At 44.0% G+C, this 27,736-nt stretch overlaps 1 protein-coding gene and 1 long non-coding RNA gene across 3 annotated transcripts; one reads left to right on the top strand and one right to left on the bottom strand.

Annotated features, from left to right (window-relative positions):
- Positions 1 to 721: 721 nt before the first annotated feature.
- Positions 722 to 2,998, bottom strand: LOC310757867. 2 transcript variants are annotated; one of them, XR_014545516.1, is made up of 2 exons: positions 2,884 to 2,998; positions 722 to 1,203 (listed from the first exon to the last, which is right to left on the bottom strand). It is a non-coding gene; the product is annotated as an uncharacterized lncRNA (long non-coding RNA). The 2 variants fall into 2 exon arrangements; XR_014545517.1 differs by lacking the exon at positions 2,884 to 2,998 and adding an exon at positions 1,825 to 1,849.
- Positions 2,999 to 3,178: 180 nt separating this feature from the next.
- FGF4 (fibroblast growth factor 4) lies at positions 3,179 to 21,613 on the top strand. Its single transcript, XM_083603052.1, has 3 exons — positions 3,179 to 4,277; positions 8,177 to 8,280; positions 16,108 to 21,613. The coding sequence occupies exons 1-3, from the start codon at positions 3,935 to 3,937 to the stop codon at positions 16,282 to 16,284; spliced, it is 624 nt and encodes a 207-aa protein (XP_083459178.1). The 5' UTR covers positions 3,179 to 3,934; the 3' UTR covers positions 16,285 to 21,613.
- The last annotated feature ends 6,123 nt before the right edge of the window (positions 21,614 to 27,736 follow it).

The raw sequence follows: 27,736 nt of genomic DNA, 5'->3' as shown, positions 1-27,736 counted from the left end.
CTCAGGGCCAATAAAACCACTGACAGACCTGTTGTCATATTCATATATATATCTCTGTGTGTATTCTCTCTCTCTCTCTCTCTCTCTCTCTCACACACACACACACACACTGCATTTGTATCCCACCTTTTTCTCCAAGGAGCTCAAAGTGGCACACATGGCTCTCTGCTTCTTCATTTAACCCCCACAACAGGTTAGGCTGAGAGGCAGCAACTGGCCCAAGGTGACCCAGTCAACTTCATGGTCAAGTGGGGATTGGAACCCAGGTCCTAGTCTGATGCTCTAACCACTAGACCACACTGGCTCTTTAGAAACAGCAGCCCATGTTAGTGGCCATGGTCCATTCTTATGCTAATGGATCCCCACTTAAAACAGCTGATTACATGGGCACCACTTTAAACGGGGAGTTAAAGGGGAATGAAGGAGAACCAAACCATGTTTACCTCTTAATATTTAGAATTTCAAAACAGCAGACATATTTTTTCTTTTTAAAAAAACCATACAAAGAATAAGAACAAATAAAATTCATCACAGCAACAGAAATATATTAATATATTTTAAATATATGTGCACCATTTTGTGCATGGACATTATTTGTATATTCATTTCAGGTATTTATAGACTGCGTAATATTTGGAATGTCTAAGCGGTGTACACAAAACCGCTTTTAAAAAACCTATATAAAGAATACCAACAAAATTCATAGCAGAAACAGAAATAATCTGCATTGGAAGATTTAAATTTTTTAACTCCAGTAATTTTGGGTATGGGCATATTTTGGAGAGTATTACTAATCACCGGTCCTGAATGATGAAGAAAAACAACGTAAATCTGAGGCTGAGCCTCAGAGCAGTCAGGCTGAGCTAGGGGTGGGAGGCGGGTCGCTTTGTGCTGGGATTTAGCGAAGGTCGGCGATTTTCGCACCTAGGTGAGCTGTCATCTGGCTCTGGGCAATTCGCTTTCTCCTCTCGCATCTGTGCTGGACCAGCGGGGAACCTCGCTGGCGTGAAAGGGAGGAAAGCCTGCGGGAAGCGAGAAAGGCCTGACTCACTCACTCACACCACGCAGCGCAGCGGCCTGTCGTCTGCTGTCCATTCATTCATTCGCTCATTCATTCAGAATCGCAGAGAACACTTCTGACTCTCCCACCTGTTGCTTCTGAAGGACAAGTCTGGGCTCCCTCCCGAGCCATCCTAAGATTACCTGGGAGCAAAAATACCCATTGCTTAATTAGTATAAAACGATAGATTGTTATTATTATTACATTGCAACAGTTTGCTTGAATGGTGTTGAGGCAGACAAATAAAAAATTGAATTTCTCTGAATTTACTCGTCGAAGGTGGCATGCCTCTGAATGCCAGTTGCGGGGGAATTACCAGATGGGAGACACTTCTTGAACTCAGCTCCTGCTTACGGGCTTCCCACGGGCATCTGGGGGCTAGATGGGCCACTGGCACGGGCATAGCCACGGGGTGGCAGCTGCTCCCCTCAAGTAAAACAATAGAAATACTCAACTAACTGACCAATCACGTCAGTTCTGCCCCCCAGTCCTGGCTATGCCCATGGCCACTGGGCTCGTTTTATGTACTGTACTCACGAATATGCACGACCAAGGAGGCTCCACTGAGTTCAGCTGGGCTTACTCCCAGGCCAGGTAAAAGTGGCCTCAGGATTGCAGCATCATTGAGTGCATTGTGGGCGGGGGGGGGACGTACCTGCCTAGTAAACAAGCCTAGGATTGCTGTAGGTACGCTGCGTTGTAGCCATCCCTTGAAACCTAAACACCTCCCCCCCCCAGGTGAACATGAAAGAAAGAGCTCATACGCCTCTTGTTTCCAGTGGGACGTTATTCTAATGCCCTTTAAAATAAAATCCCATTGACGGTGTAAGATGACGCGCGAAATAATTGGTAGAGGTTAGAATGTTCGCGCACTTGGCACTTACAACAGCCCTGTAAGGTAGGCCGGCATTCTGACGTCCACGCGGCTCGCATCCAAGCCACCACACCCGTTCCAGGCTGAGGCTGGGATGCGCACTGGTGCGGTCCACAGCACACTCTCTTAGCTGTACATCTACTGAATCGTTTACCTCTCCAACCCTTGTCTTGCTTCAGAAAGTCCAGGGCGGTAACTTCTACAGAGGGGGAAGGCTCGTGTATTTGTTCATTTATTAACATCCTAATATAATAGGATCAGCCTAGTCCAAACTCTTAATCACTACTCAATGTATGATCGCATGGGAGTATCGGCTTGCCCACCAGAAACCAAAGGAGGTTCCTCCGGTAATGATGCTGATGGTGTTATTGCCTCGTTTTTCGAATATGCTCGAGCTCCGGTTTTGGTAGATCTTAGAATTTAGAAGCGCGTAAATGGAAATATAGTAATAAAAGAATAATTTCTCCAAATATACGTTCCTCTTCTTCTCAGCGCCTTGAGCGTCCTTCCTTGGAAGTAAAAACCCTCTGAAATTAACAGGGATTCCCTTCCAAGGAAAACGTCTTTGGGCTGGTGCTGCCAGAATAGCATATATATCTATATTCTATATATACATATAGGCAGAAAAATGACTCCAATGAGCATATATGTAACCAGAGAACAGCTCCTCCATTGGGCTGTCAGCCTGACACTTGAAGAAACGTCTGTGTAACCTAAAACGACCAGATACCAAAAGTATCTTTAAGATACCATTCCAATGTATCCGGGTGATCGCTCGAGAATTTGCCTCCTTGCTCTTCCAAGCTGCTAGAGCGCATTTTTGGGTCCTTAGAGTGCAAGTTTAACCCAAAGTCTGGCCTTCCTCCCCCCCGTTCCCCGCTCTCGGTTTCCCCCAGTTTAAAAGGTCCCGTTCAGATTCTCGTTTTGTCTCCACTGAGCCCTTTAATACCTTCTCTTTTGTGCGCAGAGTTTCCCTTACTAACTTTTCTCAAGTTCGGTTTTCTCAGTGCTTCCAACCTCTCCTTTCTTGCAACAACTGTTTTGGCCTTTCATGGAGAGTTTCGTTTTGTTTTCTTTGTGGTTGTTGTGTGTTTTTTTGCACACTCTAAAGCAATGTTACTTGGAAACAGCCGAAGCTTAAATTCCACAGACTTCCACAAAGTATGACATTGTTGGAAGGCAGACGGAGGCAGGCGTCTTGGGCGTTCTTCTGCGCCTTTGGGGACTCGGACGCGCTTGGCGCGCGCTTGGCAACCAGAAAAGGGAACCGCGGCGGAAAGTGCCCTGTTAACTCTTCTTTCAAAGGGTGTGTGTGGAATCCACTCTTTTTATTAAAAGTGGACTTTTTCTTTTTTTAAAATACTCTCTGCCCTTCTTCCTCTGCCCAGCTCCGCTTGGAAGTGGCGGGTGATGATCATCTCGGGGTGATCACTTCGCGTTCCGCTCAACTCAGCTGCTGCCTCCAGCACTCGGTGGTGATGTAATAGGTGCAAGCGAGGCACATGGATCTATAAATGCCGTGGCTTGAGGGGGGTCAAGGGGCTGATGGCTGAGCAGCCGGACCAGAAGATCCCCACTCGACAGGAGCCCTCTGGGACGGAGATCAAGTTCAGAAGGAGCTGGGGCTGAGTCGATCTCCCCAACGCCCCCACCTCTCTCTCTCTCCACCACGACGCTTCTGCCGGGCGCCCCCTCCCCGGGTCTTCGCCCAGCCCCTTCCCAACGTGGCTTGCTCTCCCGTGCAACCTGACCAGAGTGTCTCCAGTTCCTTGGGGGACTGAGCTGCCTGGGCTCCCTCTTTGGCACCCTCTCTCTCCCTCTCTCTCTCGGGCCCTCCCCCCCCCCCCACCGCTTTCCTCCTGTGATCTCTCCAGTCCGAAGTGGGAAGCTCTCCTCTCTCTCTCTCTCTCTCTCTCTCTCTCTCTCTCTCTCTCTGGGCGCGCGGAGAGGGTATATTTTTAGAGCGATCGCCTCCCTGCTCGGCACCACGTGTGCTGCCCATGTTGCTCGGAATGACTGGCCCCTCTTCGGCCTGCTTGCCAGTCTTGCTCCTGGGACTGCTGTCGCCTTGGCTGGCCGGGCGCTGCATGCCCGCCTTCGCCCAGCCCCACCAGCCCCACCAGCAGCCCCAGCACAACGACACCCTGGAGTGGCGCTGGGAGACGCTCTTCTCGCGCTCCATGGCCAGGATCCCTGGGGAAAGGAGGGAGCCCAACCGCGACGGCGACTATCTGCTGGGCATCAAGAGGCTCAGGCGTCTCTACTGCAACGTCGGCATTGGCTTCCACATCCAGGTGCTGCCAGACGGCAGGATCAACGGGATCCACAACGAAAACCGGCACAGTAAGTCGCCACCTGCGCCCACCTGGCCAGAGACTGTGGCACTCACTCTCCACGGGCGTGGGATCTGGTCGCTTTGCAAAGCCCCGCCAGCCCATTCCACAATTGCCTTCTGGGGAGTTTTGACGTTCCTTTAACGACAGGGTTAAATCTTACCACTTCGGAGCTCACCGGGCAGTTTTCTCCTGGGACCCGCTGGAGGGTGTGGGAATAATGATCATCTGATGTCATCAGTCCCTTATGTTCCGGTCTGGTCTGGAGCGCATTTTCTTGCATGCAGGGAGGCGGACTAGAGGACCCTTGGGGTCTTCTCCACCAGCTCGACAGTTCTGTAATTCTACCTAGAATCGCCCGAGCAAAGGTGCTTAGTCAAGCAATGCAAGGAAAACTTGATCACCCAGGTGATCAAGTCCCTCAAACCAATAGTATTGACCCAGCCTCCCCAAAAGCAAAAGCAAACAGATTCGGAAGCCAGCAACTTCGGAGATGCCTCCGTTAAACTGGTGGAACTAAAGGGCGTTTTGTCAGGTTTCTATGCTTAGAAAACACTTCTGCAGACGGGGGAGAAATATGTCAGGTGTGGCGATTTTACTGTGTGTTGCTTCATCGCATTGCGCATATGCAGCAAAACGCATGCATGTGAAGATGATCGCCCCTGTTGATTTGCCATTTTCATACTGTTATAAATAAGTTTATTCCTTGGGCATTTTATGTGTTTGGTCCAAGGGAAATTGCAGTGTGTGAAGAGTCTCTTAATGGGATCTGTTAGGCATTTCTACCTCCATACTCAATTTTGAAGGGGGGAAAATAGTCATATATGGCAGAAGAGTATGATCAAATTATTCCATTTTTAAAACCACTAGTCCTCATGAATGCAGAGGGAAAGTGTTTAAAATACCTAATGCAAAGTGCCAGCTTGGGAACTATTCATTTTATCTTCTGTATAACAGCCTTCTCCAACCCGATGCCATTCAGATGTTTTGGGCTACAACTGCCATCAGCCCCAGCCAGTACAGAGTTTGGGGACGGGGGGGGCAACAGGTTTGGGGTGACTGCTCTATAATTTAGGCAGCTATATATTCTGTGGCTGGCTGAGTTACTTTTGCTCTAGAGTGGGATACGTGAGAACGGCAATATAAAATGTAAAAAAAAACAACAGCATTTCTAAATTCTGGGTTTGTAAGCTTGGTTGCATTAGGTATTTCAAATGGAGTTCAGTCTCAGAAGATGAACCACTTTGCTCGTCCCCAGCTCTGAGTTCAGGAACTGGTTACACAGAAATAAAAAGTTGTGTCACTCCCACTGTGAACAGAATAAACTGTCTTGAAGCAACTGTTGCATGGGCTCCTGGAAATACTACTACTGATCAAAAGGAATCAGGTGTTTTTCACTGTCCCAGCGGGAAGCCTCCTGGTTTGCAGTGAGACACTGCTCAAATAGCACCCCCCTTCCTTTTGCAAAAGGGTTGCAAATAGTTAATTTGGGATTCCAGATCCCACAGAAGCTCTGCCAAGAAGTTAGGGCAGTCCACTAGGAAAAGCATCTGTTAGTGACTTAACCTCATGGCCCTGTGGCTCTAATTCTAACTACGGTCCAACTGAAACAATAGGACTGGGGAGGAAGGGTTAGAGACAGCAGCATGACAAATGTTTCACATGTCCTGAAACATATTGTTACTTATTTTAACCTGGACGATGTGGGGGATCACTGCCAACCATTAAAACATGCACACACACATACACACAAACTCTTTAACCGTATCCGGGTGCTTTTGTGGTGCTCTGCTGTCACTTAATGAATGGAAGGAGTTTAAAGGAGTTCTGTTCACTTAAGGAATGGAATTGCACAGGACTCCTATACACACTTACCTGGGAGAAAATCCATTCATCTCAATGGGACTGACTTCTGAGCCTGCATGCATAGAGTTGCCAACGTAGACTGATTATTAGGCAGCAAACCTCATCAGGGTCAATCTACACACATGACAACTGCCACAGAGAACCACTTCAAACCAGTCCATGTGCAATGTTTAGCACATGGAAAGTCATTCAGTGTGGCCAACCAGAAGGGGTAGTTTGACCATGTCAACACAGTTCGTTCCTTTTCAGATATCTGGGCGATCATGGGGAAAATAATAATGCATGGTGCATGCAGGAGTAGATGTATATGGGGAGAGGAAGACTAAATTGTGCCCCTGAGTAGAGATTCACCCTACTCTGCTGAAGCATAGTGCCTTGATAAGCGTGCGTGTGTTCAAGGCTGCAAAATGAAGCTTGGCACCCAGAGTGTGATTCCTATTGTCCAGTATTATTGTGTCATTAGCCTGCATCCTTGCTAGATGCTGCCAGCTTCTAGGAGCTGAGCCTCTATCATGTAACGGTCCTTTGCTTGCATCACCACAACCTTTCCAGTAATTTTAATGTAAGTTACTTTGGCTCACTCAGTGAGAAAAGCAATTTCTTCTTATTATTAGAAGATTGATCAGTAAATAGAGAGATAGATTAGATATAGGCAGTGCTTTTTTTCTGAGGGGTACTCAACAGTTTGTAGTACCAGCACTTTTTTTAATAGATATATTAAAAGTTTGGTACTTACTGTAACAACTTCATGGTGAATGCCAGCACCATTTTTCTAGAAAAAGCACTGGATATATTATTATTATTTATTAAATTTGTAGACAGTCTTAGATGGGACACAGGAGGCATTGTGGGTTAAACCACAGAGCCTAGGACTTGCCGATCAGAAGGTCGGCGGTTCGAATCCCCGTGAAGGGGTGAGCTCCTGTTGCTCGGTCCCTGCTCCTGCCAACCTAGCAGTTTGAAAGTACGTCAAAGTGCAAGTACATAAATAGGTACTGCTCCGGCGGGAAGGTAAACGGCGTTTCCGTGCACTGCTCTGGTTCGCCAGAAGCGGCTTAGTCATGCTGGCCTCATGACCCAGAAGCTGTACACCAGCTCCCTTGGCCAATAAAGCGAGATGAGCACCGCAACCCTAGAGTCGGTCACGACTGGACCTAATGGTCAGGGGTCCCTTTACCTTTATACAGTCCTATACCTGTAGATCTTAGGGCGTTCACAACATGAAACCACAATATAAAAAAACAGAAAATACATAATAAAAACAAAAACAAAGGCAACACAATAATCCCCCCTTCCACAACATATTTTAGAAGGGTATATACAGTAGACATAGAATTATTAACAGTAGGATGTCCCTCCAACCTCCATTATCACACACTGACAGACACCAAGTTGTACATTCGCATGTTCCACCACACACACAACCATAGGAGAAAATCGCATCAACCTTGCTCTATACAGCTTAGCACATGAGAGTCACCACCAAGTGGGGCAACTAAAGTATTTTCAACAAAGTGGCAGTAACATATAGAGCAAGCCTACATCTACGCATTAGATTGCTTTAAAGAAACCAAGCCTTTGGATCACAACTCGTTAATTCTAGAGTATCCCAAAGAGATCGAAGGAATTGCTCTGAAGCTGAGCACCTTGGAGATTGCTGAACAAAGTCATCTGTTCACAATGCATAGGATGTGCTTAGGAGTGGACTATTCCCAAACACTTACTTCTGAGTAGCCCCATTGATGACATCAGAAAATGGATTCAGAATTGTATCATTGCTGCTAAATCAGTATAGCATCCTCTTATCCTTTTCCAGAGGGACATCTATGTTAGTCTCTTGGAGCAAAAACAACAGAGACTGGTGGCATCCTAAAGACTAATATATTTATGATGGCATAAGCTTTCATGGACTATGGTCTATTTCATCAGATATATGAAATGTTATTCTCAGTTGCTGGTATTTGTGATTTAAGAGAACAGCAATGGCTTACACTCAGATATATCTCTTAGCTGGCTCCCTATGCATTTTTCCCCTTCTTACAGGTTTGCTTGAAATCTCTCCTGTGGAAAGAGGAGTGGTGAGCCTCTTTGGTGTTAAAAGTGGACTCTTTGTAGCCATGAACAGTAAAGGCAAACTCTATGGAGCTGTAAGTAGTCTTGAACGTGCTCAACTATGTGTCTTTAACCCCCCTTTTAAAGTGTTGATGTGTTGTTTTGATGTAAAATGGAGTGCTCCTGAGTCTTGACCCTCTCAAAATATATTAACATGGAAACCAATGAGAGATACCCAGCTAAGTAATGCTCAGAGCAGAGTAGTCTATTGATTTTAGTGGTTCTGCTCTAAGCAATACGAACATCGAATATCAAACAATAATTCCACACACACCCTTTTATTTGATGAATAACACTTTAAACTGCAGGAAAATCAGCATAGAAATATTTGAACCAATGCATATTTTAATAGTCAGGTTAGGTTACTGAGCAAGTCCCAGTGGCAGTTGCAGTGGCGTAGCGTGGGTTCTCAGCACCCGGGGCAAGGCAAGTAATTTGCGCCCCCTAACCCGTGGATTTGCCCTAACCCCAGATGTTGCGCCCGGTGCAGCCGGCCCCCCCTGCACCCCCCACGCTACGCCACTGGGCAGTTGTTCACTTATCTTCAGTGTGGTCTATGGTAGAGAACTATAAGTGCTTGGGTACCTCCCTTGCCACTGGAATCTTAATGTGCAAGCTTAATGTGCAAAAAATAAAAAATACAGCACCTGGTTATCTTGTTTGGCAAGTTAAAGGGCAATACAAAAAGCTTCAATCTGATAATATAAGGATTTACACATATTTGTTTTTACAAGGTGATAAAAAATAAATTCCAAACTGTGTTCCAGGGACACATTTGTGTGGTGCTATTGCACAAATATATTTAAATAAAATAAAATAAGGATGCAACCCGATATAGAGTACGCTTACCTGGGAGCAGTGCAGGTCCGAAAGTCTGCCACAGGGACAAAGTAGCAGTAAAGAGAGGGGGCTGTGCTTGCTGTGTCTCGACACCATCTGATGCTCTGGCCTTCCCCCTTTTCAATTAGCCTCTGCTGGAGACTGCATTGAGTGTGACTGCACCAGTCATTCTGATGCGGAGGTCCAGTAGAATTATCTGCCCTCTGAGAAAGCCTGTGTAGGGCAGCAACATGTCATTGGACACCAGTTCCGTGGAGAGCCACAAGCTCCCCAAAGCTACTTGATTTAGAGCATCCAAAACATCACAAAATAGTGAGCAAGCTTTTGAGTTCTCCAGAGTTTTTCTTCAACCTGGGTGTTAAGTAAAATGAGCTCAGGGAAGGAAACATGGGAGAAAGAGCTGGATATGATGTTGGAGTCCCAAAGGCTGCCACTTTTCCTAGTCTTAAGATGGAGGGCCAGAAGATTTTGGGATGGGGAACTTGGACTCTGGGTTGGACTCTGAACTCCCATCAGCCCCAGTCAGCATGGCAAATGGTCAAGGCTGATGGGAGTTGGAATTCAACAACATCAGGAGGGCCACAGGCTCCCCATCCTGCTTTAGATAGTCTCAAGGAGCTCCCAGGTCGAAGCTGGTTGTGGAATTGGTGCTGCTCACCCACACCGGTATTTGCAGGGTCTGCTGAACATTGTCATCATCTCTCTCTCTCTCTCTCTCTCTCTCTCTCTCTCTCTCTCTCTGTGTGTGTGTGTGTGTGTGTGTGTGTATGGTTACTGGTGGTATGGAAGTTTATGCATGCATTTCCCCTCTGACAGGTACATTGTCACATGTGTAGTGATGTTTCTGTGGCCTCTAATGCTACGTTCTTACTTCCATTTCTTCCTCATTGAGGAAGCCATTTTGTTTTCAGTGGCCCAAAGGATAGGACCATGCCAGCAATTGCTGGATGCTGAATTCACATTTGAACATTCTAGTTAGGAAAAGCTGCTCTCTCAAGATCTCCATCCAAGACATTACCTTGCAGCTGGTAACGTAGCACATACGGTACATCATGCTATAATGATAATAATATTGATTGTAATGATAGTAATAATAATTCTTCGGAATGCTTGAGCAGTCAACATTATTCAAGCAAGTAAGCAAACAAACAATGGGAAACGGATATTCTACCACCATCCCTTGACAGCACAAGCCCTCAATTTGTCTATCATGACACATGATAACTACCGTAAGTCAGGCAACATTTGCTCTTGTGCACTAAGTGGCAATTTTTGGTGCATATTCACAGGTACAGAAATACCTGTGTGCGTGCCCAGTATTGAAGATGGCTATGGATATATTGCATTATGGTCAACCCACTAATTTGGATGGCAAGCAGTGGAATAGCAATGAAGATCTATGACTGGAAAAATGGAAATGTGTTGAAGCTAACCAAACACACAGAGAGAACAATTGGATCTGAATGATCGAGTTGTAGTCTGGAAGCAATCCCAGTCTGGAAGCACCAAGCACCATTAATTAGCTAAGTCCCGGCAAAGTTCAAAAGAGCTTTCCTCTTGCACAAGGAGCTGCTGAAACTAAGAAGCAAGAAGTGCTGCTTCCTATATTTTGAAAATATAAAATCTAGCAATGGCTCAGACCTATCTCCAGCACAGATTCAGTCCCTTGTAAGGTGAAGTTTGGTTTCCAATTTTAATTTAAAAAGAACATGTATTGGAGTTATCTAAAGTGGGGAAAACACATTGTGCCGCAATCTGATGAGCAATTGCACCATTTGCTTATTGGCCATTGTTTGAAAAAGGGACAAAGCAAATCAGTAAATGATATTCAGACTTCAGATACACAAATATTCATCTGATCTTCTGGAGAAGGATTTAGTTGTTTGTATCTGCATTTTTACAAACAAAAAAAAGTTTTACAAAAACCACACAAACAAACCATACACAATCTTGAGAACAAATAGCCAAAGGCATTTCATTTCTTGAGGCCCACTTGGTTACTAAAAATAATGCAAGTCTTGTTTATGGTCATTTCCAGCTGTCCTTCTCTTGTGGCCTCGCTGTTTGTCTAAGCTCGTGTGAGCAGGGCTTTCAGTCCAATGATTCCGCAACGGGATCACTTTTGCATTGACTTGTCCTAAAGAGCTATGGATGCAAAAGGCTCAAGGCTTTCATTGCAAAAGTCTTTAACCTTGGACTTCTTCTCACTTTGGGAGATATAATTGAGTGTGACGCTTCCTTTTGTTTTCTGCGTCTATAGAGATTTGTCACCAATTATCTTTTCCCTTTTGCAGTATTATAACATTTTGTGTGTTTGAGCAAAGGCTGCATCCTTTGCTCTACATCTCAGAAAAAGCCCTTAGAGCAGCTCTGCAGCAGCGGCAGCTCAAAGGCCTTTCTATTCCTTCTACCAGGGCTCAAAGGCAGGAACCCCTTTCCACTGTTGCTCCCCAGCAGCTGGGATTCAGTGGGTTACTGATTCCAGAAATTCCTCATAGCCATCACAGCTTGTGACTATTGATAGCCTGGTCTTTCATGAATGTCTCATTCTCCTTCAAAAGCAATCTAAACCAGTGGCCATGATCACCACATCTTTGTGCTACTACATGCCATGTAAGAACATTTGAGTATAAAATGTCCAAACCACAGTCCACAACACCTTAGTTCCAGTTGGAGAAAGTAGTTTGTGGATTACCTTGAGATGCCACACTTGCATTTACGTAGCGTAATGAGCGATGGCATATGTAGTCTTTGGGTTGTAGTATAAAAATCTGCATGCAGAGAAGATGCAGGTCAGTGGAGACTTGGAACAGTGCAAGATCTTTTCTTGCAGTGTCTCTGAGAAAAAGCCAAAGCCATGGGCTTGTAATGTATCCTCTAGCTGTGATGTTGCTATTTGCAACATTTGCAAAAGTCAAGATCAGCTCAAGATTAGCAAAGTGGAGGGGAGAACTAGTGAACTTAATGTGAAGGCTCAGAAGGTCTGTGTTCCAGTGACCAGGGATCTTGATTTCCCAGGAGATGGGGCAAAATCAAACAATGGACAAGGCTTAGAATTGTGTACCTGCCAGTAACTCTGTCTAGCTTCCTGTTTTACTATATCTTCCCATTAGGTTTAGTCATTTTCCTCATCAGTGTGCTGTTCTGAACTTCAACTCTTTGCATTTTGCTTGGAGGATTCCCATCAGTTTCAGAAAATCTGTTTCTAATAAACCAACAGTTCTGACTTTGACCCTTGGATGGTGATCAGCATTCTATGATGGAGATACATGAGTGTTTCCCCCCTCCCCCCTCCCCCCTCCCCTCCAGCGCTAGCTATTCCATATATGTTTTTAAGCTGGGAAAACACCATTCTCTTTCACTCCCTACCCGAGATAGTGCATCGATACAATAAAGATTGCACTGTGGAATGTGGTAGTGCAGGTATCATTGGGGCACCTATCAGATTTTGCCTGCGATATATATGGAGATGAGCCCCATGACTCTTTCCCTATGCCATTTTGTAACTTTGAAACGCCCTATTTCAGCAAGCCACCAAGCAGCTTTATTTAGGAAGAATGCTGGGAACACAAGCAAAACTCTCCCTGCCCCTCTCCCACCCTTGCCTCTTTATACAACCCTTTTAGCTTACTCCTCCGGGGCTGAAAATTCTCCCTCTCTAGTACTAGAGTGCATAGCTCCCCTGATAAAAATCTCCCTTCGAGTCCAATCTCCCTTCTTCGAAACATCCTTAATGTAATGGAAAGATGTCTCCCTCCCACTTCATTTTTAAGGCAGCTGCCTGAGGATTTTCCATGCATGTACGGATTCTAGAGGGTTTACAGTTGCAAGTGTAAGAGGAGACTTTTCCCTGCAGTTGAGTGCAGGCACCCACATGCTTCAAACAGCCAATTCATTTAGTTGTGTGTGTGTGTATAGCATTCAGCTATGCACTACTCAGAGTAGACCCATTTAAATTAGTAGACCTAACTTAATCATGTTTCATAATTTAAATACGTAACTCAGAGTAAATCTTAGTTGACTTTGACCCATAGATTGCTGAGATGAGGCTGGAGGTCTGACTGGCCAAACAGTCAGAGAGCAGATTCCGTGGTGGAATCACTGTTGGGGTAGATATCCCCGGAATCATTATTGCGGTGGATTTCTGAGGTGGATACTGAGATCTACCCCCAATGTGGGTCAGAAGATAGCGGAGGCTATTTGCAGTTTGTACCGTGTTGCTGGATGGAGACATGCTACTGGAAAGCATTATGTACTAGCAGCTGAAAGAGCATGCCAGTATCCTTAACTGCAGGCGGACTTGATGCTGTGTTTGTGTACCAAGCACAGATGAATCATTTTGTAAACCCGTATGAAGCATACAGGTAGGAATGCAGATACCTGAAGATATCCAGGTGCTGAGTCCCAGTGGTGGTGGTTTGTGTGAGCAGATATGTAAGAAGCATTTCCAGGGGGAGGGAGAAGGTATACATTGCAGTCACAGGGGTGGGCGGCTACTGCCAACACTGTATTACCAATGCTAGTGCTTTGTTAAGGCCAAAAGTCCAGAAATGGATCTCCTAGGCCTGGAGTGCCACCGATAAGAAACTTAAAAGTTTGGAGACAATGTAGATTTTTATTTTGCTGTTTCTAACCATTTCAAATAACCAGCATGAAGTGAGATGCTGGGCTGTGCACCAAACAAAAGATTCAGTACGGCCTACAGTTTGGCACATTGGAAAATTGCCCAATTTGATCTCAAATGCTTTGGAGGCTGCCCAGTTTGGCTTGGGTCTGAATTTGAATTCCTATTCAGAAAAAAATGAAGTGTCAGGCCTCTCCCATTAAGGGGATTTTTTAAAATGGCTGTAGCCTTTCCCTTTTGACAAAATTGGGTGAAAGTTTCGTGCACCGTGTGTCTTCCTAAATGAATAAAGCCTTGCAGAAAAATAGGTCTAGAGGATTTTTTTGTTGTTGTTGTTCTGGATACCTTTACTTTTTGTTTTTAATGGAACTGTCCATATATCTTCTCTATATTTGTTGGCAGAATTGGGTAAAATTTGCAGGCAAGGTTATAATAATTTAATAATAATTTCTTATTTCTACCCCCAGCCACTCTGGGTGGCTTTCAACAGAACCTTAAAAACAGAATAAAACTTCAGACATGAAAAACTTCCCTAAACAAGGCTGCCTTCAGATGTCTTCTAAAATTTGGATAGTTGTTTACTTCCTTGACATCTGATGGGAGGGTGTTCCATAGGGTGGGTGCCACTACCAAGAAGGCCCTCTGCCTGGTTGCACCTTATAGTGGGGTAGGAGAATTGGGGGGTGATGGATTCCCTTTTATTCTGTGGGCAATTTGCGTAAAAGTAATGTATGTTATTCAGTGCTCTCATATAAGAAACCTGCCAAATTACAGGCAAGCAGGTCTGGGGTGCATGTGCTAGGTGCATTTAAAAATTGTTGTTTTTTTAAGGGGGGGAGAGGAGCGAACCTGTTTCCCTCCCTGTGGTTTTGTAGGCCATGAGATTAGCATGAAAATGGCATCTTACCAGGAAAGTAAGATGTAACATTTCAGAAGGATGGGTGCTGGGGCTACAGAGTTACAAGGAATGGGAAGACAAACAGCTTCACATCTGCATTCTTTTTAATCGGCACCAAAGATCTCAGAAATACACTTCACAACAGATTTGACAGGCATGGATTGTGGACTGTGCATCTCTCCCAGGCCACACCCCTCACTTCCCCTGCTCTGTGTTCTCCTTTAGTGTTTTTCCTGGCTGGAATTTTCCCTTAAACTGTGATAATGTGATGGAGAGGTAGGTGTGTGTGTGTGTGTGTGTGTGTGTGTGTGTGTGTGTGTGTGCATGCAAAATCCTCTGGTTTTTGTGTGATTGCAATGTAGCCTAATGTTGCTCCACCCACTTTTGCCTATGACCACACCAACCACTGGCATGCAGCATTCAGAAGGGAATCCACAGCAGACCTACAGCATTTGCCATCCCTGTGCATGGATTTAGGTACCCACTCTTATCCTGTTTTCTCTTATCTATCATGTGGGTGAATATGCTATTAGGGCAGGCTGCTCATGAGTGGCTTGTGGATCTCAGAGGACTGAGCCTGATTGAATGTGTCCAAGAAACGTCAATAAAATCTCCGTGTGGAAGTGCTCCTAATCTAGGCGTGGATTATTTGTGTTTATTCATAAATCTGTTCTGTCCAATTTCCTCATCAATCTGCATATGTTTTTAAAACTCCTTTATAAAACTGCATTGTTAAAAGTATTTCCCCCTCAGTATCTACAATTTTTTGTACATATTTCATTTGAAAAATACATATTTTCTGTATTACAACCTAAAATACACATTTCATTTGCATATTGGTACTTTTTTTTTTGACCCAAGAATTGTATTGCAAACTTCAGAAAAATGCAGAAACCACAGTGCCCTTATCATGTAATGTTTAAAAATGGTGATGGGATGAAATTCTTGAGCAGCCCTCCAAGCGTGATTCAAAGCCTGTGGGGTATTTTTTTTTTAAAAAATCATGGTCTCTGTCTCAAAAGGGCAATTTGAAGCCTCAGTTGTACAGTATGATACACTTGAAAAGAAAACTAGAAAAAAGTCCGCTGCTAAGGTGTATCGTCCCTGCAGCTGTTCTACAAAACAAACAAATCTTTTCTACATCTAAGTCCCTGTTCTGCAAGAAAGAGCTTGTGGTCCCTGTGGCTCAAAGGAAATATTAATGAACGCAAAACAGAGCATCAAATACCACTTGTGTGAAGTTAACTTTCTGCCTGCTGTGCAGCTATGAGAAGGCGCAAGAGTCCTCAAAATTCTCCTGTCAAATACTTTGAGAAATATATTATTCTTGAAAAGTGGTATACAGATGTGCTAAGAGAAATGTAATAGCATATTTATTTTTTATATTTATTTAATTTTGTAGACCACTTCGTTTTTCAGCAGAAATCTTCTGATTCCCTAACAGAAAACTTCCATCGTTCTCTCTCCCTCCCTCCCTCTACCCCCAAATTCTCATTTCAGAACCATTTCAATGATGAGTGCAAATTCAAAGAGATCCTGCTGCCCAACAACTACAACGCCTACGAATCCCAGATCTACCCGGGGATGTACATAGCTCTGAGCAAAAACGGACGAACAAAGAAAGGCAACAAAGTCTCTCCCACCATGACAGTGACACATTTTCTTCCTAGGATCTGAGCGCTTGTCCCTTCAGACTTAACCTCAGGGAAGTGGGGAGGAGGCGAGAGACCCGAGAGGCGGAGGAGGGGAAACCTATGGTGCACTTTTCTTTTAAGAGTTTTATGCAAGAGTAGATGTAAGATATTTAAATTATTTAATTCTGTATATATTGCCAGAAAGTTATTTATAGTTCTGATTTTTAAAAAAGAAATTCCTTTTAAAAAAAAGACAAAAAAAAGCATAAAACAAAATCCTCCGACTTAAGCTATTCATTGCACAATGCAACAACAGAGGACTCTTTTGCATTGTGGCTTATTTTACTTTGTTTTGGGTAAGTTATCACAGGTGTGCTGCTATTATGTGTTGTTGTTTTTTAAAACGTGAAATCCGATTCCTATATTTACAATGTTTTGCACTGTTCTCTGTGTTGTACAGTGTTGGCTAGTGAACATGATTTTTTTGTTTTGTTTTGTTTTTTTAAAGAAACCAATGATAACTGCCAGGTAAGGTCTTTAGTCTTTGAAGAATGAGTGGGCAAAACCTCCCTCTTGTTCTGATGCCAGCTTGTTGCAAGCAATGCACAATGTCTGACCTCCTTTTGTGCAGCATTGCTGTTTCATTGAAATGGTATCAGTTTACTTCTGGTGCAGAAAGTGCAGTGTTGAAGTACCACCCTGAAAAGCTGTTTTTAGATCTGCTGCTGCTGAACTCTGAACTTCCCTGCAGTCAATCTCTTCGGAGCCCCTGAGACGCGATTCACCAAGTAATATGGGAGAATGACTCTTTTGAACTAACATGGAGGCTGCTCAGCGGCAGTGCTTGGTGAATTGTGCCCTTAGCAGACAACTCTTAAACATGTAGAATCAATTTCCAGGAATATTATTCTATTTTAACTTTAAAAACAAAAACAAAAAACTGGACAAAAGCAAACCTTTTGACCCATCAGTAACTGTGCTCACTTTCTTTCCCCCATCAAGGTTCACACTGTGTGAAACCAGTAGGCCACAATTAATTAGTAACATTTAATTTACATGTGATAACTCTATTACTCTTCCCTGCCAAATGCGTAATTCTGGCAATGTCTGAAGAGCATGTCATCAAAAAAGATCTCTCTCTCTCTCTCTCTCTCTGATATGGCCAGATGACTGAAGTTTCTCTACATCCTTATTGATGTATTGATGTATTGTTCCTCTTCTTCCTTATTGATGTATTGTTTTTAATGCAATATTTAGAAGGAGAAAATGTGCTGCTGCCTTTAAGGCTGCAATCCATAACCCACTACAGTATGTCTAAGTTACCTTAGAGCACACTGCTGTAACAGAAACTGGTTTTGATGCTCTGGTTGGTAGCTGTGCTTGCTGCAAAGTGATCATCTGAGTGATCGCCAGAGATGCACGAGGGCAGTCCCTCGCTGGGAAAGGGCCTGTTAGTGGTATGCTTGGAGATGAGTCATTCCAGTGATCACCGGCACTGCTAGCAGCTGGAGATACAGCTCTCCTACTTTCTGGCATAGCAATAGCTGATTATCCTGGACCTCCGTAATTTTGTGAGAAAGCCTTGCCCGTGAATAGCAGCTTTCAGAAGCCAGGATCACTTCTGGGGAGGCCAAAATCTGCTTAGAGTACAGTCAGGATATGGCAACTGAAGGGCTCTGGGATATGGTGAAAGCCTTGCTACACAAGCAGGACCTGGATTATGTCTTTGCTCCTGGACCAATCTGGTGCAAATGCATGGATACGCTGGCACATCTCAACGCTGGCATATCTGTTTTGCAGGTGCATTTGCAGGTGGGAAGGGAAATGGGTGGGGCAGATGTAGAGCCAAACTGCCTCCAATGACAGTGCAGCTTTGCACCAGCTGTAGAGTGGGCATAAGGAAAATCCCATACTGAGGATGAAATGGAGAGAGAGAGAAAATTACTCCTCTCTCTTGCCCCCGGCATGATGGAGTAAAGGATATGGTGCATTGCTCCAGCATCAGTGCTCCCACAGCATCAATGGACTATAGGATTGCTCTGCCTGTTTGTTACATAGGCTTATCCCTCTGCAGTTGACCTACTGTGATGTAAACGGTTTATGGGTTGCAGCCTTAGGATTTCATTCCCTGACATAACTGATTCATGTCTACCTCACTCACTCTTGAAGCCAGTTTCCTAACACAGTCTGCATGGAAGGTGCATACATTTCTCTCTCTCATCCCCCCTCCCTGTTCATTCAGTGTTGTAATTCCCCTGTGGGAGGGGGCATCCAAAATCCCCCACTCCCTATGTAGCCAGAAGTATTCCAGATAGTGCTGGTTGCATCCAATTTGAGCCTTGTCACGTTTGTGCTATCTTTACCCAGTGATTTACTTTTAGTAAGGATAATCATGGTGAAAATATTTGCAGACAGCTGTCAGGCTGCAGCACTATATGGCCATCCAGTAACCCTATATTTTTCTTTATATATTTTGTGAATGTAAACCATGTCTTTAAAGCAAAGAATGAGCAGGCAGGTTTAAGAATGGTGGCAGGGGGATGGAGAGGCGGAGAAAAGGAAAGTCTAAAACTTCTACTAAGTTTTGAGCTGATTGGATGTCTTTTTTAAATAGAAGTGAAACTTTGAAAGCAATATACAAAGTTCTTGGAAAACAACAGCTAGGAAGCTTTAGCAATAGCTCACACGGTTCTGATTTGAGATCTGCAGCCCCAGCAAATCAAGGGTTATGATGAGGCATAATTCTAGTTGCTGCAGAAGAGCAATATCACAAATACAATATTATGCTGCTGTTACTGCAGGCAGCCTTGCTGCCACAGAGATTTATGATGGGAGTGGGCAAGCTGATGCCCTCAATCACTTTGTCTAGATAGGGCTGCTTTAGACCACAATCTGGAAACTATTCCCATTGACTTCAGTGGGGTTTCTTTTGAGTATATATGCAAATGTCTTTAATCTATAGCCTAACAAACCTTGAGTCGCCTGGTATTCAGTCTGCCTTGTTCCGCTTTCCTCTTTATGGCAGGGATATAGGAAGCCAACTTATATCAAATCGAACCATTTGTCCATCCAGCCTAGTATTGTCTCCTTGTGGCTGTCAGTAGCTTGCTAGGGCTTCAGATGGAGGTCTATCCCATCATCTGCTATTCAATCCTTGTAACTGGAAATTGATTGAACCTGGAACCTTCTGTATGCAAAGCAAGCGATGATCCTGGCCCACCAAGTCTCAAGGGTGGATCAAAATGGCTGAGCTTGAGCCATTGTCCCCCTTTCAGGTGGCAAAATCAGGTGTGGCCATATTGGGGGGATGTGGGGGGATTTTTTAGTTTGAGACATTTGTGTTTGGGGCGGGGGAGGTTACTATCTTCCCGTTTCTTTTGTAACTTTCAAAATCTGCTGGGAGGGAGGCGTGGTGGCAGACAGAGCCCAGGTGTTGTCTTTAAGGTAACCAAGTTTTGTTACCCAAACTTGGTGAAATTTGTGGGGAAGGGCTGTAGTTTAACATTCAAACATTTGCTTTGCATGCATAAGGTTCCAGTTTCAGTCCCTGACATTTCCACGCAGGGCTGGAAACAGCTCCTGTCTGAAACTCTGGAGAGCTGTTGCCATTCAGAGTAGGCATCCTAAGCTAGATAGACCTTCTTGGCAGGAGAAGATAAGGCAGCTTTCTAGCCAGTTTGTTTAAATGCTGGTCAGTATCAAACCATGTCTGATAAACTTGACTTGCTGACTACTTGTAGTAAGCTAACCAAGTTCAGACACCGCAGGGCATTCTGCTTAGTTTAAAAGTGAAAGTGAAAGCTCCTCCTGTTCTGCTGATAGCCACAGAAAGCAGAGCTGGGAGCCTTCAAGCCTGGGGCTCTTATAAGCTCATGCCTGTGCACATAACAGTAAACTGTAACTGGTGCCATGGGCGTAGCCAAGAGGGGCAGCTGCCCCCCCAATCAATAAAAATCAATAAAATTACATAGGAGACTGAGGTTCTCCCCCACCCCACCCAAAAAAATCCTAGCTACAATCATGGTGCTACATTAAAAACAACAACAACAACAACAACACCTTATGTCCTGGAGTCATGTGTGTATCAAAATACCAAGGCTGCAGAAATTCATCTTTCATTTCATTTTCTTTTCTTTTTTTTACATTCCTGTATATTACTAGAGTTACACATACATGAACCATATTATGCTTATGAATGACTTGCATAGATACTGTAATTAATGGATGATCTTGAAGAATAAAGCTACTCATAGGTATTGTTGGAAGCTAATTCAGAATTTGGGGAGTATGGAAGATGAACTTCCCTGGTCTAAAACACACACACCCCAATTATAAGGTGAGGCCAGACCCCTCCAAAGTTGGGTCTGGCACAACGTGGGGTTGCCCCATCCCCATTGCTAGCCAGTTCTCTCTCAAAACCATTTACCCTCTCTGGTTCCTCTCAAAACAACCTTACCCTTGAGAAAAGGGAGGGGGTAACAAAAGTGGCAACGGGCAATTTTATGTTTTGGACTTAATGCTCTTGCATTAAGTGTGTGTTACTTTGCTCCAGAAATGTGGTAAGTCAGCCCTACTGTGTTTGGAAGCAAAAGATTGGTTTCCCATTTCCTATTTTCCCCCGGGGATAACTTGGAAATAACCAAAGGGGCTTCTCCAAGCATTATTTGAGAAAGCTGGGACAAAATCAGCTGATTCTGAACAGAGCCAATGAGAGTATTCCATCAGTGCGATCAGAATATAGCTGGACCAGGGTTTCTTTAAACATAGGATGGGAAACCTGTGGCTCTCTTGATGTTGTTGGACCACACTTTCCATCATCTCTGGCCATTTTCCATGCCGGCTGGGGCTGAAAGGAGTCTGACAAAACCTGGAAGACCACAGATTCTCCTATCCTCCAAACCATCTTGCTTCTGTTTATTTTATCCTAAGTGAAATAAGCTCTTTGCATCATGGGATGCTAAAGTGTTTCTGTGCAGTCTGAGGTATTTCTGTATCCTTCCTCCCTCCCTCTCTCGCTCTTCTCCTCTTTTCCTCTCACATGTGGGTATTTGCATTTGTAACCATCACGACTACTATCTGGAAGCTCAAGTATTTCTGTTTCCAAAGTCAAAGCAACTGGAAGCATTGGCTTTTCCTAAACCCATTGGGTGTAGACAGTTCTCCTTCAGTGTCCCTTTTGACTTCCTTTCAGTGCTCAGCTGACAGCCTCACCCTTGGTGTACTCAGAGGTAGTTTATATTGTAGTGTTCAGATAATGTTGTAAAACTTTGATATCAATGTTACATGGTACAAGCTTTCACCATTTACCAGATCTGTCTGTAGTTTTATACAGGTGTTGTTTAATATTGTGGTGTATGTGCTGTGCACATTTAAATGCATAATAAATAGATAAATGTTTACAACAGGCATGGTGTACAGGTTGAAATTATTTCAAATGCCATTGTGTCCACAGGTAGAAAACAAAAGTACTATATCTCCCTTTTATTTAAGTATAATAAAATGACTGCTTCACTTACAGCACAAGTTGAAGCATTTTTTTATGCAGAATCAAGTCCTGCTGCATCCATTTGGATTTACTCCCTAATCCTAAACATGCTTAATGAGGATCACATTCTGTTGAACATAGTGTGGCTTTCTTTGGAGTAAGCATGTGTAGGCTCAGGTTACTAATCATTTATTAAGTGACTAACAGCACAGACCTATGCTTCCTTGCACAGAAATAAGCTCCACTCTGTTCAATGGAAGTTTGCTTCCTGATAAGTGTGTCCCTTTATCAGGAATGGCTGCAATTACACTCCCCAATAGTGCAATCTTATGCATGCCTATTCAGCACTAAGTCATCTTGGCCTGGTTTGCACATCAGACTAAACCATTGTTAAAAATCTGTGGTTTAATGTGAACATCCTGCGTGCTGGTGCATGCTAATGATACGTTATTGCTCCGTTCCACTTCCAGTCCTGCTTCGGCACCAGGAAACCAGTCGGAGTTTGGCTTGTCCTGATATATGTCTAAACCCAAGTTTTGACCCACAAGCAGTAACCAAGGTTTGTTTGCTTGCTGCTCATGGTTTAAAGGAGACAAAAATAAATGAAAAAACAACAGCACACACACACATATATGCAAATAAAATAATAATAATAATAATAATAATAATAATAATAGTTCACAGCAAAGACCTTCACACAAACGTTTCTTCTTGAACTATTTGGTCTCCACATTGAATCAGGATTTCTATCTAGACCTCCTTTCTGAGAGGAGAGGAAGACAAAGCAGGGAGAAATGGTCTCTCTTCCGAGCTACTTTGAGTGACAGTAAGCAGATGCAGGCTGCAGGCATGGGATGCGGTGTGGCCCTAGCAGGTTGGATGTACAAAACAGATGCACTGACCTGTTGTAAATATCTGGTGCTGACAAGCATTTCGCCTTTAACCGAACTGTATGAGCGACCGAGCTGGGTTGAGGATTTTATGTCACATATAGGCCACCCGTGATGAATCCTTGAGGCTTAGGCAAAAATATATGAGCTGTGCTGTAGCCTTCCCATCAGCACAATCCCAGCAGATGCATATGGCCAAGCACTTCACAGAAGAGAGTGACACAAGGCAATTGGTCAATATGTGTCTCAAGTTATCTTGTAAGGGACTCCCATAGCTCCTCTTTTTGTAGACAATAGTGCAAGAGCTTCCCAATAATGTAAAGCAAAGGAGAAGGAAGACAGAATTCGCCATGGAGTGCAGAGTTGATGATTGCAGTATCGTGTGGTATTACATGTGTGCTAAGTCACACTAGATCAAAACACCCCAGAGAATTCAGGTCAACTCAGGCAGGTCACATATTCAACAGCAAATCACTGATTTGACAAGATATCACATGACATATGTGCATGCATAATTTGTCCTTTTCTCTTGAAAAGATAGGAAAAACTCCCAGTGTCTCACAAAGTCCAGTACCATCTCCTGAACAAGCAGATCTCTGGACTGGGGCAATGACATGGCTAGATATCTCAGATGGGTTGCCCATCTGAGATATTGTAACACTTGTTGTTGTTGTTTAGTCATTTAGTCGTGTCCGACTCTTCATGACCCCATGGACCAGAGCACGCCAGGCACTCCTGTCTTCCACTGCCTCCCGCAGTTTGGTCAGACTCATGTTTGTAGCTTCAAGAACACTGTCCAACCATCTCATCCTCTGTCGTCCCCTTCTCCTTGTGCCCTTCATCTTTCCCAGCATCAGGGTCTTTTCCAGGGAGTCTTCTCTTCTCATGAGGTGGCCAAAGTATTGGAGCCTCAGCTTCAAGATCTATCCTTCCAGTGAGCACTCAGGGCTGATTTCCTTAAGCATGGATAGGTTTGATCTTCTTGCAGTCTATGGGACTCTCAAGAGTCTCCTCCAGCACCATAATTCAAAAGCATCAATTCTTCGGCCCAGCTTCTTTATGGCCCAGCTCTCTTTATGGCCCAGCTCTCACTTCCATACATCACTACTGCGAAAACCATAGCTTTAACTATACGGACCTTTATTGGCAAGATGATGTCTCTGCTTTTTAAAATGCTGTCTAGGTTTGTCATTGCTTTTCTCCCAAGAAGAAGGCGTCTTTTAATTGTGTGACTGCTGTCATCATCTGCAGTGCTCATGGAACCCAAGAAAGTAAAATCTCTCACTGCCTCCATTTCTTCCCCTTCTATTTGCTGTTGTGAAAGAGCAAAACTCAGCAGACATAATTAACACTTTTGAGGATATAGAAGTTGTGGATGAATACAGATGAACAATTAAAGCACATAATTGTAGAGAACTCTGTTGATGAGAAATATTTTGAGAATATGAGGATTTTCCTACTCAATTTTATGATTCCCTCTCGCCCACAAACATCCACAACAACTAGTTACTAACAAAACGCTAGCCCTCATTCTTTCACCCATTTCCCCCTTGGGCCTTTTGATGAGTCTCTCATGCCTGATGAGGAATGCACCTCAAGGCTTGATCACTAGATTAGGGTGGGAGCAAATGAAAGGACATGGGGGAGATGAGAATATATTTTATAATCAAAATCAAAATCAATAATCAAAATCTTGAACAATATAAGCAAAGTGAAGAAGGCTCCTGGAACAAATTTTTCCAGCTTATTGCAAGAACAGTGATTAGAGAAAGAGAGAGTACAAAGGTGGGTCCATATGGGGGGGAAACACACACACCAAAAAATTCACAATCCTTTATTGGATCCAACCAAAATGTCAGAAGAATGTGGCAAGCTTTTGAGTTCTCTAGGCAAAAGGTGATACCAAGCAGAGGGTGAGAGGGATGAGCAATTATGACAACAATAACAATAATGTAGTCATGAGGTCAGCTTGTAGACTCAGTTCCACGATACAGTTAGCAGGCTGAATAAGTCCTTCCTCAGTACAACGGATATCAGATTCTACACAAAGGATTCTGGAATGAAGAAGCAATGGCTGCTCCTGATCTCTGAAAAAATAAAGCTTGCATCCCATATCTAAGTACAAGTAACAAGGGTTCCACGAGGGTTTGTTGAACTTTTGTTAAACATGGTGTGCTCAGTCAGTACCTCAGGAGTATTTTCACCCACAAACACGTGGAATCTCTATCATTCAGGCCATGGAAAAACATGTTTCTGCTCATAATCTCTTTACAGAGTTTTGCTTTAAACCCTGGAATCTAAACATTCTCTAGCCTTCCATCCCCACCCCAAGGGAATGGCATGAGAAGTATTTCTCCAGGTGGGTCTAAAACCCATGCTCTTTCAGGGTGACCTGCTGTGCATCATTTGACATTAAGCAGCTGTGTTGATCATCAGCTAACATTCCCAAATACATTTCTTGAAACCACTGGAGACAAAGCGTGGAGTGAATGCAAGAGAGAAGTAAATACTAATAGCAACTTACTGGGAACCATAGTGTTTTACTAAGTGGCTTTGACACTTCTCAGACTCCTTTAAGCTGTTGAAGGACAGATTTGTACTTCAGAGGTAGCCTGATTAACAGGCAGTTTGAACTGTGAGATGCTAATGGAGACAAACATTGTCAAATCACTTTCTTCAACTGCTATGAAACAGTGTAAATGAAGAAGCATGATGCTCCATAGGAGTGTAGTGGAAGGACCACAGTGATGCTCAAAGCAACAGTGAGTGATACATGATAATATTCTAGTCCTCTATAACTGATAGGAGCAAAACTCCACTTTTTAAATAATCTTTGAGTGTCATACAGAGGTTATCTTTTCATCTTGACTGGACTTAAGTATTATAATTTGTCTCTACAGCATTGCATTGATTCTTATTCACAAATCAATCATCCAAGCAAAAAAGGTTTCCCAATACAAAACAAACAACCCTCAGCTTGAATGTCCGATTAGATATCAGCAAAGAAATTTCTAGGCTTGGACATTGTTCTTGGTACTGCCAGATTCAGGACGGACAAAAAAGAATATTTATGCACGCAGTGCATAGCTAAACTCAGTGGTGGAGCTTCATGCTCCGGCACCGGGGGCAGAGAGCAGGTGGGGGCGGGGCTGGTGCGCATCCCAGCAGTGGGGCGAGCCACCTGCGGGGGCAGGGCACCAGCGGGGGCAGGGGGGCAGTGGCGATGGCACCTTGGGGATCGCACTGCCGGTGGTGGTGCGCTCCCCCCGCACTCCTCTTCCTCCGCCAATGGCTAAACTATGGAATAAGCTCCCACAAGTTGTTGTGATGACCACCAACTTGGATGTCTTTAAAATAAGGTTAGATAAACTCACAAGGATCAAGGACTCCTAGTCACAGTGGCCATATTCTACCTCCACTGTTGGAGGCATTACACCTCTGAATGCCAGTTGCTGAAAATCACAAGCAGTAAGAGTGCTGTTGTACTTTGGTCCTGTTTGTGGACTTTCCAAAAATATCTGGTTGGTCACTGTGAGAACAGGATGCTGGTCTAGGTGGGCCTGAACCTGTAGGAAGGAAAGTTAAGGAAAGTAGGAGAGGATATATTAATTCGATATGAACCCTCCTCCGGCCAGTGAGCATACAGCAGAGCACATTCCTTGCAGCAAACAGCAGTGGTGTAGCGTGGGTTGTCAGCACCCGGGGCAAGGCAAGTAATTTGTGCCCCCTAACCCGTGGATTTGCGCCCCCTAACCTGTGGATTTGCGCCCCCTAACCCTAACCCCCAGATGTTGCGGCCGGTGCGGCCGGCCCCCCCTGCACCCCCCACGCTACGCCACTGGCAAACAGTGAAGCTGTTGATGACTGGTTTCAGCCTTTTAACTAAGCAATCCAGGATGCCCTTTGTGCAGACTGCATTCTTCCTAGTAATTTCCCTTTTATTTCCCTCTTAAAATAATAATAACACAACACAGTCTTCTTGGAAAAATAAGAATAAAGTTTACTCGCATCCAGTAGCAATCTGAAGGCAGGCTTGAGTTGTAGTTACAGGTACATTTGTAGATTGTAGAGAAGAGAAGTCTGAGCTAAGTCTTAGACGTACAACATGGGCTTACATCCTTTGTTATGGATGAGCCATGTGCTGGCTATGAGCCAGGAGCAAAAGCTGGTCAAAAGAGAAGTCCAAAAGAGAAAGAGGGCTGTGTGCCTGGCCTTGGGTCAGCTAGGGTCACACCCATATACCTGGTCACACGCAGGGGGAGGTGGCTTCCAACCAGTATGACAGGAAATCCTCCCTGTTTGGAGCCACATTCCCCTACGTGTCCATTCTAGGAAAACAGGAAATGTTGGACTTGACTGCTCTAGCAATACAGCCCACAGATCCTACACAGCTCTTCTTAAGTTCTTATTAACACTGTTAATGAAATATACTCACGAGTCGCAAAGTGATTTCATGCTCTTTATTCAGCTCATAGTGGTGAGGAGGAATGAATGAAATTCCCCTCAAAGTATCTGCTTTATATACATTATTTACACAATGGGCTGCACATGATTGGCTAATTCCGGAATTCTACTGTAAGCCAATCAAGTTGTGGATTCACTTCTATCTGGAGCATGATTGGGTGGTTCCTGCCAACCAATCATACTGCTGCATTGTTCTAGGACCAATCAGACTGCTGCATTCTGAATCCTATTGTTCTAGGACCAATCAGACTGCTGCCTTTTGGATCCTATTGTTCTAGGACCAATCAGACTGCTGCAGTTTGGATCTATTCAACTCAGTACATAACAGTTAAATTGGTAGGAAGCCTGTGGTTCAGGATAAATTTGATATGCATAAAAGGTGTTCAGTAACAGATAGATGCATTTATGCAATACAGCCACAGGGAAGAGTGAGATCAAGAAAACAATACAAAACAAAACCCCAACCCCCTCTCTTTGTAATATGAACTCTTGCAGGCATAATCCTCTCACGTTTTTCCATTGACAGACCTTTTAATGCATTTCAATGGAACAACAACAATATGTGAAACACAAATACAGTGTCTTCGGGGAAACTAATGTAGTGCTACCTTGATATGCCAAATGTGCAAGTTCAATTCTGACACATTTCTCTGACA

Source organism: Podarcis filfolensis (genome assembly GCF_964270895.1).
Source record: "Podarcis filfolensis genome assembly, chromosome: 1".
NCBI classification, from domain to species: domain Eukaryota; kingdom Metazoa; phylum Chordata; class Lepidosauria; order Squamata; family Lacertidae; genus Podarcis; species Podarcis filfolensis.
This window is presented reverse-complemented; position numbering and strand designations above follow the sequence as displayed.